The sequence below is a fragment of the Argiope bruennichi genome, chromosome 5 (genome assembly GCF_947563725.1).
Source record: "Argiope bruennichi chromosome 5, qqArgBrue1.1, whole genome shotgun sequence".
NCBI classification, from domain to species: Eukaryota; Metazoa; Arthropoda; class Arachnida; order Araneae; family Araneidae; genus Argiope; species Argiope bruennichi.
In genome coordinates, this window is record NC_079155.1 from 33,217,161 (window position 1) to 33,231,683 (window position 14,523).

At 29.1% G+C, this 14,523-nt stretch overlaps 1 protein-coding gene across 1 annotated transcript in view; it reads right to left on the reverse strand.

The window, feature by feature from the left end:
- LOC129968641 (protein Wnt-7b-like) overlaps positions 1–14,523 on the reverse strand; it is a 193,363-nt gene that overhangs the window by 16,901 nt on the left and 161,939 nt on the right. The window contains exon 3 of the mRNA XM_056082736.1: positions 2,093–2,364. Coding sequence (XP_055938711.1) covers positions 2,093–2,364 — 272 coding nt within the window. The remainder of the gene's footprint in view (positions 1–2,092; positions 2,365–14,523) is intronic.

Sequence of the window (14,523 nt, forward strand, 5' to 3'; positions counted from 1 at the left end):
CAGTGTCTTTTACGCGTCGTAAAAGTTTGAATCCTGAATTTTTATTTTGTACTATTTTTTTATAGTTTATCATTTTTTGAAAAATTTGGTATCATAATATTTTGTGTCATTAACATAGGATTCATTGCAAAAATGACTTTTTTAAAAGTTAGCTTCTATTAAACATTCACGTTTTTCAACCCAACTGTCCTTTGATATAATGTTTGCCAGATTACTAAGCGTTTTGTTTTATTTGATTTTCATTATATTTGTTCTAGTTTTTCTATATTTTACTTTCCAATTTTGTTTAACATTATGAGTATAGTCCTAAAATATGCAAAATACAGTATGTTTTAATGCTAATTGATTACTTGAAGTTCTTTGATAGATATTTTCATTTGCAGTGCATAAAAAGTGTTGACTGAAATGACGGACGATATTAAAATTTTTCTTATAAATGGGTTTATTATATCTCGGCTATAATATAAGCAAAATTCAGAGGTAACTTATTTTTGTTATTGCCTTATCTGTTACGCTACTATGTTATTACTAAAATGCAAATCTGCTAACTAATAAGAAAATCCATTAATCAATCGGTATAACTAGTTACACAAAATAAATATAATCATGTACATAGCTAAAAAGATTACAATGCTCAAAGTAGCATTCCATTTTTCTTTCTTTAAAACTTTAAATTCTTAAAGCAAGGCAAGATAGATTATTTCTTAAATTTTTACTTCGTGTTACATATTTATAATCCACTTGTCACGCTATTTTATTCTTAACCTTGCCATGTCTGGAGGTTAAGAACTGTCGAGTTCAAAAAATCCATCCATTCTCGGGCAATCTAGCTTGTTCAAAGATTATAAAGCGGACATGATAATTTTTATTTGTAAAATTTGAAAACTAATTATTTTAGATTTGATTTATGAAGCCATCTCAAATTAATGTCACTTTAATATGACAAATCCAATTGCACTTGTCTTCTTATGTTTAACTTCTTGTTGTTTCTGTACTGTGATATCAAATCTCTCTCCTCCCCCTCCCCCCACTTGAAGATGTGCAGTGGATTTCAAAATAAAAGTGGTGTGGCCCGTCTGATGTGCGTCTCAAGGGAATGAAATGACTCTTTTGTAATTAGTGACAAATAAAATAAGAAGTGTGCAAATATGTTGAAGTGGGCATTCCATATTCGACAGATTGCGTTTAAGTAAATTTCACCTAATAGGATTTTTTTTTCTTTTTATTGTGATTCGGTTATTTATTTTGATCCTGTTTGTTTCAGAATGTTTCCGTTGTAATATGGTAGATGCATGTTAGCTCGGAATATTTTCCTTACTGATCATTTAATCAGAATCAGTCAATAATAAAAATTCAAGAGTACTTCTAGCGTCTGTATAATTGAATGAGGTAATGGAATACAGAATAAGAGATATGGATAGTTAAAAATAAATGCTGTATTAAAGTTTCAATTTTAATCACAATACGATTGTGTATGCGATTAAAGGCAATAATGTGTCATGTCTAGTAAAATTCAAATATTCAGGTTTTACGCCAATTTGGGCCCTTGTAGAATCCTGTATTTTTTTCAAGAGAGTTAGTGGAGAACATAAAAGGATAAACAAGTCATTGACATGGCGTGATGCAAACATTGGAATTTTGAAATACTATATATATATAATTTTTTGTGTAATTCGATATATTTTATGCAGTAAACATAGAATTTACATGAAAATTCTTTTTAAAAAAATGAAGCTATATTAATCAGTGATTTTTGTTAATCTTCTTTTATACTCTAATCCAATATCTGCTGGATTACTGCTATCGTTATGTGGTTTCCACTGTGCTGTTAAAATGACTTCTCTAACAAAATACAGACACATACATTTTTTCTGCATTATGTAGTTCATTTAAAATCTGACATACAGATAAATATTTTCTTCATTATGTAGTTCCTTTAACATCTGGCATACAGATAATTTTTTTTTCCTGTTTTATATAGTTCATTTAGCATCTGACATAAGATAAGGGAAAACTTGAAATCTGTGAATTTCTTGTGTACTGCGTTTAATCATTTTCACCCTGAGAGGAAATATAACTGTTTTAATCTCACCTTCCGGCCTGCCCTGTTGTTGTGCAGGTTCATGAGGGACCTCTCGTCCCCTTCGATCTCACGGGCGTCCATGAACTGCCTGCTCATCTTCATGCCGTGGCGGACGTCGGCACTGCATCCGCCCCACTTCCAGCCGCCCTTGGGGTCCACCAGGCCGTCTCGGCTCGTGTCGCACCCGCACTGCCACAGGCTGCCCCGGCTGCACGACTGCGTGATGGCGTATGTCACGCCCGCAGACGTCACGGCGTACGTGTACGACGCCTCCCGGCTACCTGGGGGAAAAGGAGTTGAGTAACGGGGATGAAGCAGGGTGCAAATTAAATATTAATTAATTTAATTAAGTGCGCTTACATGCGCGCTGGAATGATTTTAGAATTGTTATCAGAAATATAAATTTTATCAACGAGGCAGAAAACTAACGAAAGTAAAAATAATTTCTGTTTATTATAGGAAAAATCGCGAACTCAAATCAACCATACATAAAAAAAGAATTAAATTATGTATAATAAATAATTATTTATAATTACTTAAGTAATATTATTACTATATAAGCATTATGCAATGTTATTATTATACAGGTATTATGAATGTTATTATTATATAATGTAATTGTTATTATTATACAAATAAACATTATAAATATTAAACGAAAAATATCTAGTTGTTATCTAGATAATGAACTGAAGAAGTTTTTGGTATTTTCTATCAAGCATATTTTTATTTAATCGCTGCTTTTTTTTCTTTTAGTGTAGCTATAGTTTCAAATTTATATTTTCACATTGTAAATCCAGATGAAAAGCACAGAAAACCTTTAGTATAAGATGAAAAAAATTCATTCGACAGTTTATGTCTGTTACGACGTACGATAGTTACGTCACATTCAATATCTATTTAGGCATTGCATGTGACGTAATTGTCAAAGGGTTTGTAAAAAGTCGACTTCACTATGAATATACGTCCGTTGCATATCATTCCATGGTACTATGATTTTATCTTATCTAAAAATTATTGCTAGAGTAAGAATTTTTAATAATTAGGCAAATGCCTTTCCCAACTAGATTTAGAAATCATTTCCTTTTTCTTCGTTTTCCTATAGCTTGCTGTATTTTTAGGTTTCAGAATTCTCATATTGTGCCTGGAAAACTCTGTAAGATCGGTTTTATTACAAAAAATTCTTTCATTACAATAAGAAAGATCACTTAATTATCAAGTGAGTTCATTAACAAAAACGTTTTCATTAGATCACTTACTAATACAAAAAATTACAGAAATGTTCACAGATCGAAATTCTTGGAATCGTCAAATAATTAGAAATTTGTCTAAATAGATACTTATATCACTAATTCGATTTGACAGAGGTTATTCGGCCAGTTAAGAATGTATGTATAGAATAATAGAACAAGCTGAATATTAAAGTAGTCAAAATATTAATAATATTTTAATAATGAGAATAAAAGTCGAAAAGAATTTATATTTTACAGCTGTTCAATAAATAATAAAATATATATATTTTTATCTTACTGGCAACCTAAAATTTGAGCTTTCATCGGAACCACTGGGGAAAACCCCTCCCCCAGTGAGGGTGGTGTCCTTAAAACTTTTTCGCATATTCTCTAATAATGGTGTTATTTATCTCACTCGACATAACCGAAGAGTCGCTATTACCTTGCATTACATTGGTAAAAAATAGTTACGGAATATAGATCTTTGACATAAAATTAGCATTTTTTACTGAATCTATCGATTAATCTTTAACATTTAGCATCAGTACCCGGTTATTTGTGTGAATACCTCTCGCGGACCAACAGGCAGAAGTCCAACTTTTTCGGAGGCAATGGCACCCCTCTTCTGTGAATAGTGCAATGAATTGTGACCCAATCGAAATCCTCCATAGCCATCGGGCTCCAGAATTTGCAGATCTTGTCACCAAGGCTTTTGGAGGACTCTAATCTTTTGCACTGGCACTGTATGCATAGACACGACAACAACAACACAACAACAATCAAATTTGTGTGTTAGATGCGTTTTTTTCCAGCCGATTGAAATCAAAATTTTACAGAGAGCTTCAATTGCAGTTACAAAATCGCATACTAAATTTCATATGTCTAAATCACTCTGTTTTTAAATTATCACGTTATAAAAATAACAGCATTATGAAATTACATACCGACTGACGATTAACCTCTTCATTCATCTGATCTCAATTTAATTAGATATCTTTACCTTAGATATTGAAAGTGGGTACCAAATTTTATCTTTATAGATTTTTTTTTTCAGTTTGAAGTGATCTTGTAAACTTATATTCGTTCAGACTTCCTTTGAATGTATTTCGTTCAAAATTTGATAAAAATCTACAAAATTGGTGTAAAAACCATATCTTAAATTTTATCCGTTTAGCTCAAAGCGTTCGTAAGCATTCAAACAGATGTAATGTCATAAATGTGCTTTTCGAACTCAGGAAGACCTGGAACGTGGAGATCCGTCGATATCTCGTTTGAATCTCTTGACGATTACAATATTTTCGCTATATTTCATATACGAGAAAATAATAACACTTTACTGGAAATATGCGGAGTTATGAATTAGAGATATGATTTATCTTGCAATAATTTTCTCAATAATGCACGTCCCGTATATTCATTATCAAAAGAATTTGTATGACCCCCCCCCCACTTTACGAGAAGTACCACCCATACTGTAAGAGAATGTGCACTGCATAAGAAGTTTGAAAAATACTCTTGATAGCACTTCTGCATTATTAAAATTGAATTCGATAAAAGAAATAACAGCTATCGAAGAACTTTTTAAATAGAACAGCTTTTAAATTATGTTGAATGCTAAAGATAACAAAGACGCTGAATAATTCCGCATATTTAAACAGAACATGAACACTTATCTATAGATGCTTGCACATTTTACTAAGAACCATGGGAATATAAAAAAAAACTATCATGTCTAGCTATGAAAACAGGATAAAAATATGAATACCGACATAATGTTTTAGATAATTCCACACTTCAAAGTTTGGTTAGACATTTAGATGAATGTTTAAATTCAGCAATGCTCATTCGTATCGCTAATTCAATTTCACTTGAATCACTTATGCATTCGATTGTTAACAAGATAAAGCGGGAAAATGATTTGTGAAGTGTTTTTCTTCGCACATTTGTTTTTAATGTGCACTCCCCCCCCCCCCCCCAGAGATTCAAGGCTAGATAATTTGATATTTGTATGTGACTTGAAATCGTAAAAAATGATTTATGAAAATAAGCGAGTCATTTTAAGTTATTATGTAAAAATAATTTTTTTAAACCTATACATCTATAAAATTGCTTTTATTATGATTACTGATATATGACTAATCGAGAGAATTGAAAATTAACTACATTTTGTTTATAAAATAGAAAAAAAAAGACTTCAGTAGTGAACTATTTCGTCGAATGGAAGCTGTTATGTATAATAATAAGATAATTGCCTTTGCTTGTTCTGAACATGGTAGCTAGTTTTTTTTATTTATAATGAATAAAAGTAGTTGTTTAGTATAACCGTTCAAATGTGGCAATCAAAGAAGCATGGACAAAGACAATAAATGCACTTAAATATGTTAAATAATGGCCATTAGCATTTCTTTCTCCAATTTAAAGGTGTTAAACGTATTAAATATGATTTTAATACGTTTATTACTACTATGGGATTCAATTGAACATTACTACTATGTTACATTACTACTATGGGATTCAATTGAATAAGAGCAAATATTCGGAAAATTCGCTGAAATGAAAGAGTCAAAAATATAAACTTATTTCGAGAAGGTACTTTAAAATGGATTTAAATGAATGCATTTGAAATTTGTCTCTCATTTGTTTTGTATATATTAAATTTTTTGACTGCTACTTTAAACGGGACATTGTTTTTGAGAATTAAACCGAGTGTTTGAATTCAAGTAGCCTGTTTAGAAAGTCATTTAAATTAATTTATAAAAGTACTTTAAACAGAGACGACGGACATATTCAATTTAATAAGTTAAATAAATCTCAAAAATTTTTCTTATATTTTATTATTATTTATTCTTAACTGTGATTGTATCTTTAAAAAGAAGAATAATTATATTTTAAACACGCCTCATTAAATTTGTTGCTCACGTTTTCTGTGCTAAACTTATTAGCTGTCATTTTAATCAGCGAATCGTTGCTGTAGAGTTGAAAACTGTCCGCTTGTGTTCAAGTGTGAAATGCAGACTTATCATTGAGCCACGACACGCCGATCTACTACCGTATGATTTGGTATAATTTTGATGTAATCTTTTAATTTAAATGACACTGAAAGCTCGTGCTCCCGAATTATTATCGTGCTGCTAGTATACTAGTCCGTGACGAGGTGATAAACAGCATCGAATACTGATTGAATAATACTGATAAAAATAATGATTAGATTAGTTTTAAAACATGAAGCAATCTTTCGGTCTTCTTTAACCCCACATTTTATAGCTTTAAACGAGCAATTCTTGTATATCTATATATAAATTTATTTATTTTGTGCATCTCGGAAACGGTTTTAACGATTTGGATCAAATTTTATATTTAGATAAGGTTTTGCTTTTTATCTATATAGGTGACTTTCCTGAAAAAACGAGATTTTACACACGCACACACAAACAACCCCCCCGCCCCCAATTTTTTATAACTACCTCTAATAGTTAGTTATAAAACTGCTGCTTATTTCTATTTGCTTTCATGCTGACAATATCATATAGCGTCATTTCCTAAATTTTTGTGGCATTTGTATTGTTACCATAGGATGATAATCTACTGGTACCTCAAAATTTCGTGAGATAGCGCGATGGATGAAAGATGAGATAAGATTGAAAAATAATCATTTGTAAAAGGTGTGTAATTTGTATCTAAATATTTTCTGTTAAAAACACGATTTTTTCGAAATAATAATAATAAATAATTATAAATAATAAATAAATAAAATCCTACCAAACAAAGCTCGATGTTCCAGATATTATTGAGATTATATGAATAATCAATAGCTAGATCGATTTGATAGTTTCTTTTTTATTTAAAAAAGGAGCAAATGTACTGCATGAATTTTTGCAACAATTTCATTTGATTTCAGTGCATTCTTTATAGACCATGCATTTGTTTTAAATAATTCCATTTTCTCTTAAATTTTTATGACTCAGATCTTCGCATTTTTACAGTTTCTTCTTAAAGATGCACTCTTATTTCTGTATCATTAAGAGATTTCTGATAGAAACTTTCCATCTGAACATACAATGTGAAAATAATTCATTTTTTAATAGCAGCATTCATTATAAAACTAAATTATCATCCTGAACAAGACAAATGAAAACTTGTAAAGATATGGAGACAGTTTACCAACCTGGTTGCAAATATATATATATATATATATATATATTAATAAAGATGAATGAGTCTGTACGTGTTGACACTCTCTACAAGTTTATTATCTATCTTTTTAGTAAACTGATGTTATATATGACAAAGTTTCTTTTATATAATTACTGACCAAGACAGTAAAACTATTCTCGACAAATGGACTTAAATTTCAAAACCCTTCGGGTATGACTCAGATCTATAATCATTGATTTAACTTAAGATGTTTTTGTTGATTTCCTATCTTAGTACAACAGACGCATTACCTTATTTGGTATCTTTGCATCTGTAAATAATTGAATTGAATTAGTCATGTTAAGATATATAGTATGTCAACTCGTTAACTACTTTCGTCGCATTTATAATTTTGGCATCCTTCCAAAGACAAGTAATTTAGAGAAAGCTGAAGCTCATTTCATAATATTTACTTTATTCTGCCCCATGGAAGTCCATTTTAAATGCTAATTCTTATGCAAATAAGGTCAGCCTTCGCCAAAATTCTTAATTAACGATTGCATAATTTAGATTGCATGAAATTCATGTATAACTTCATATTCGTTAGTCTGTGGTATGATAAATTATTGTCAAATATTTTCAACAATTTATATATTTATGTTTCTTTTATTTTTTTTCTGTATTAAGAATAAAATCTTAGAAAATAAAAAAAAGTATTATTTCCAAATGAACCCAGTTTCTAATACGTGTTAATCTACAATTTTCAATATAGTTGAAAAAAGATATTTGGCACAGAAAAATATCTTTTGAGCATATAAAATAATATATATTCGTTTTATATATATATAGTTAAAATTTGCACATTTTGGTAAAATTGTATGAAAAGAAATTGAAAAAATAGTTTTTTTTTTGTCAATCAGTTTTATGCTTAAAAGCACGGTTTTAATTCTTTCATTCTGCTCTATTTTTCTGCAGTGACGTTTTGCAAGCTGAACCGTTTGATTTACAGCTGCTGAATTTGGCGCATATATATCTTGGAGCATGGAAATATGCTTCTTGAAGTGATTTTGTTGGCATTTAATTAATTAAAATTAAGCTGAGCTGAATGTCAGTATTTTTCCTAGGTAATTTTCCAAAATATTATTACAGAAAAATGAATTTTATACTAATAAAATTATTTATAAAAAATTGTCTTTTCAATTCACATTTAATAGTCAAGTGAATCTTGCTTTGAATTTTGGAAATTTTTAAAAATATTCTGTTTGCTTAGTTTCCAATAACAAATTACATTGCTTCTCTGCAATTCAAACCACCATTTCCATTGTTTCATCAAATATTTAATCGTTTGGTTTCTTTCCATTATTAAAAGCAAAAAAAAAAAGATTCTGTGTAATTTATAAGACGAATAAAAAAGTGAAGTAAGAATATCGTGAAATTTAGAAGATGGATGAGCCACAAATTTACGTTTTTAATTGAGCTGTGATGTCATGGGACTGGTCTCCATATCGAAGATCCATCCACACAATGGACAGAAATATGAAAAACAATTAAAAAACGCGATTTTCATTTCTAATAATTTGAGGGAATCAGGGACATAAAGTTATAATTAAATGATTTTAAATATAACCAATAACCCCGGCGGAACAAGTAGTCTTCAAAGGTAATTAATTGAACAATATGTTTACAAACAGAATTCACTTCAAAATAAGAATGTGAGTCAGAAACTTAGAAGATTTTTATTGTGATCAATATTGCTAATTCAAAAGTAGTAAAAATGTGTAAACACACACACACACACACACACACACACACACACACACACACACACACACACACACACACACACACACACACACACACACACACACACACACACATACACACACACACACACACACACACACACACACACACACACACGCACACACACACGCACGCACGCACACACACACGCACACACTTTTATTATTAGTCGAGATAGCGATGTTCAAGATGTTTAGTGCAATATGAATGGTAACTTGTTTCCTTCCTCGAGGGATAAAAAATTTTTCATTCATTTATCTCTATTTGATCATTTAAATCCCATAAATATTTAAACTTACACGTCTCTCTTCCCCTAAAAAATATTTTCATTCATCTACTAGCTTTAATGATAATTTTCTCTCTACTCTTACTTGTTCCATTAATTTTAATCGTTTTTTTTAATCTCTACATGAGTGTAATTTAACCCTTTAGACTTCCAAAACTACATCAGCCATCCTTGCTTTTTTTCTTTTCTTTTTAAAAACATTTTTTTATATTTAAATATCTAAAGAAATATTATTTTTTTCCGTGCACAATTGAAGATGGATGATCTGACATCAAGTATTATCTCTAAATCCACACGTTAGACATCCTTAAAGGGGAGATAAAGAAAAGAAAAGAGGAAAATCTTCACACTCTTCAGAGAACATGTCAAAAGATCAAGATCTTACACCTCCTCAATCCCAGATCGTCGACGACAAGCCTAACGAGCGTGTGTGCTCTATGCAATACCAGCACAACTTGCCCCCAAAAGACTTGATAAACCAACACGCCCTTACTCAATGAATGGAACTGCCTTCAGTATCTATCAATTGACAGATCGCTGACGATCCATTAATCATTGGGAGGGTTATCAGCATCCATCATCTGAACAAACCGTCTTTTGGTTTTGATATTTCTCTTAGCACGTTTCCTGATGCAGAGAAGAAGACATTATCATCAAGTGAACATCATTATCTTCTATTATGTGATATATATGAGGCCATTATGTGATAGTAATGAAATTAGGATCGTACGTCTTCAAGGGGAAAAAGACACCGGATGGACTGCCAAATGATATTTGGAAGAAAGAAATTAGATCCTAAATCAATGCCATTCGGAGAAATTAAAAAAATAATCGCAGCGATACGTTAGTTAGGGTTATCTGACGAAAAGCGTGAATGGATATGAGATGCAGATCCATTTAATAAATTTTACTTTGTTGAAATATTAATATTCGAAATTGCAAATACGGCAGTCCATGATTTACTATAATGACTTTCGAACTTTTTTTTCCGTGCATGTCATTAATATCAGGAAGCAACGGCTAAAAAAAGGTACATAATTTATAAATCGGCAAGGCTTTGTCTTATGACAGCAATGGTTACAATAATTTTTTTCGGAATAATAGTTTTATTAATTTTTTTTCTATTAGTTGAATGATTTAAAGACCAGATCGAACATATCTTAATTATTATATAGTCATAAATTGCCATTATGTATGGTAATAATGAAACTGAAATCCATTACCTTTTGCTAGGAGAACTTTTTATTTCTTTCTTGATTTAATGTTAATTTGCCTTCATAAATCAATTTGATTCATAAATAAATTAATTCATAATTAATAATAAATTAAATCATAATTAATTTGTCTTCATAGAAAAGATATAGAAAACCAAAGAAACAATTGTAAAATTTCTTGAAAGAATGGACTTTACCAGAATCAAGATCCTTAATGATTTACAGTTTCATCTTTTTATTTACTCTTACAAAGTTTAACATTATTTAAACTTTAAAAAGGCTAATTAGAAAAAATTAGAAAAAAAGAGTGAAATGAGATAAATATGATCTTATTAATGATTTCAAACATTAAAATGGTTCATAAACTTCTTTCTGATTCATAGTTAGATTTTCAAAACTTGGAATAAAAGAAATCGAGTTTTATGAAACCAAAATCATTTACATTAAAAGGACTTGATGAAACTATCACTTTATTAAGCAATTATTTAATTATCGAAAAAAAAATTAAAAAATAGATGTATATATTTGCTAAGATTTCATTAATCAAATAGTTTATTTCAATATATAAAGTACTTCATTAATTATTCAGCAATAAAATATTAATGAATAGAAAAAAAACCCACAATAAACTTCAAAAATTCTCAAGCAACTAAATTGGAATTCACAACCGTAGATTTATGCCATTAAATTCCTTCTAATGAAAGAAGGTTTCTTCCACCATTTTCCGACAAAAAAGAAAGATACAAAATAGTAAAAAGGATTTAGTTAACCAATTGCTGCCATAAAATTTCCAGAATCAGATTGTTAACATTTTAAAAATCCCTTTTCATTAATGGGTTGTATTTTCTATTTTAATTGTATTATAATTCACAGACTTGAATACTTTATCAAGTTTAAGTAACTGGCCGAGGTCCAATATTTAAATTTTTAAATTTTATCTAGATAGAAGGCTTTGGGATGAAATAAATACTTTTGAAATAAAATTAATTTATGAATAAAGATATAACAATATTTTATGATACAATGCTATAATAATATAATGCAATGAGAATTTGTAAAAAACAAAACTTAGAACTTATATCATTTTATTTCATGATAGAATAAATAAAGACAGAGATTGTATAAAACGGATATAGAGTAGTATTAAGATGATAATACGTGAACCTAACTTTGGAATAACAATTAACAGATAAAATTTTCTTATCATGTTAGACGCTTAGTATGCAAAAGGAACACTAGGTGGAAATCATAATCGACACATAAAGTTTAGGAACAGCAAATCCCATTCTTAAATACTTGTAAACTCATAGATAGAATAATAATAGTCTTATTTGATTTTAGCTGTTGATAAAAGTATCAGCGTAAATTCAGACGCCAAAATCATAACGCACAAGAACTAGAAATTTATTTTAAATCATAAAATAATTAAAGATAATGAAATTTTTATAGATGGAAATTTTTTTAGGTAATCTTCATACACAAGCATTATAGATAGACTAAATAGATAAAAAAAACAACGCATGAAATCTTTAACATATTTATTGTGTTGTTAAAGAATGATATTAGTCGAACTCTCAAATTTTAGATAGAGTAATATAAAAAATATTTTATAACTTTCCATTTGTGATATAAATTTTCTTCAGATAATGGTTAGAGGTTAGAACAGTATCTGAGAGTGTGAAGGATTTTTTCTTTAGCTCATAGGGTTGTTTAAATCGTAAACATGTTTTTACTCATCTTATTCAGCTTTTTTGGCCTATTCAATATCTTTCATCTACTCGAATAAAAGCACAAAATTTAATGATAAAAAAATACCCGTGTAATGGATGTAATTTACTCTAAAAATAACTTAGTACTTTTAGTGTACAAACTTTATTGTTCAAAAAAGAAATATAAGAGGATCATGATGTTGTGGTCTGCATGCTGTGGATGTGTGTTATAGATGCATTTTATGATCTATTATATTTTTTTACTGAATGACATCATTTAACTTGCCCAATTCTTGATGGTGTACAGCCACAATAATAGTTTGATTTCTCGAATAACATACAATATAAGCAAAGTTTTTGATATTTTACTGATAGCTAACACAACTTTCCGTTGAGGAATATCTACTTTTCAAATGCAGTAAATTCCCGATTATCAACGGTTTAATCTTTTCAAAAAAATTTCGACGTCAGATAAAATATTATGGAAGAAGCAAAGGTTATTATCATAAAAAAACCTTTGTTTATAAATCTTTTTCTATGAAAAACAAAGGCTATATCATAGGATTTAATAAAAAAAAAAACGTGTCTTTAATTCAAGTAATTAATTTTAATTTTAATTTTTAGAATAGAAAATTAAGAAGAATAAAAGAGCCGTGGACAAAATATTCTTATGCTGTAATTTTAGTTCAATTCCAATTAATTTATAATCTCAAAAAGAATAATAATAAGAAAAATAAGATTGAAAATAGAGGTAGCTTCATAATAAAGTTAACAGGCTGTATTTATAATTTCACATGAATTTTTGCAAAGAAATGGCTTATAATTGTTTTGTATTTGTATTTCGATGTATGGCTAAAAATTCTTCAAAATATCTGAATATTTAAAATAATTAGATCAGTGATACAAGAAAGTTTCAGAAGAAAGTAATTGGAAATAGTTTTTTTGAATTATGTGAAAATAATTTTTTCCCCTTAGATTAAAATTTTTTTAAAATTTAGAAATACTTGAAAATTTGAAGTATATATTAAAAAAATAATATAATACTATTTGATCAATAGAAACAATTAAAACTATACCCCACTCAATCTGAAATAAATAAAAATTATAATAATTATGTCACATTAGAAGGATGCCATCTAATTCTTACTAATTTTATTTGCATCAAATTATGACCTTCTAGAATATAGAATTCTACACCAGAACTCATGCACCGGTTCATGATTGGAGAGAATCGGGTCTCGAATGTATCAAAGTTCCACAAATGTTTGGTGGATCTGCCATTAAGCCATTGTTCCTATTCAATGAGGATGAAAGAGCTCGCCTGTTGAGAAATTTGTGGACTTGAGTATCAGAATGAAATAAAGATAGATTTATTTGCTTTTTTTTTGTAGGAATAATGTACAGTAGGGGGGAACGAAAATGGCCTTAATTTTTCTTAGATTTTACTTTGGTAATAGTATGGAAAAGTTGCCTTTTAGGTTCAAAAACAATATTTAAAAATTTGATTACAATATTACATTATCTGTAGGTGCCGCAAAGAGCTTGGAATTTGTAAAGAAATTGAAAAAATGGAAATTTTTAAAAGACTTAAAAAGTTTTCTTAGATTTTAGTTTTGGAATAGTGGTGGAAAATTAGCTTTTAGTTTCAAAAACAATTAAAAAAAAATATTGGTTACAATGCAGCAATATTTCAAGTTGCCGAAAAAGAGCTTAAAGTTTGTGAAAAAATTATAAACTTTGATAAAATATTTGTATGAATTTTTCGTTCATATAAGGTTACAAAAGATGATCTTAAATACATATATAGGCATTACAATTGGGAAAAATTATTAATTACAAAGTACAATAATAATAATAAAAAATATTTTTATGTCCAATTTTGCGTTTCTTATTTCTGTATCTTTAATAATGATTATAAATGTTACAGCTGCAAAATGTTTGTTTTTACTTCATTGATACATTAAACAGTTTTTTTAAATTAAGTTTTGGCATATTCACTCGTGAATCAATTTTTGCTCTTATGTATCCTTCTCTTGCGATTGAACCACCGACATTTTGAGCC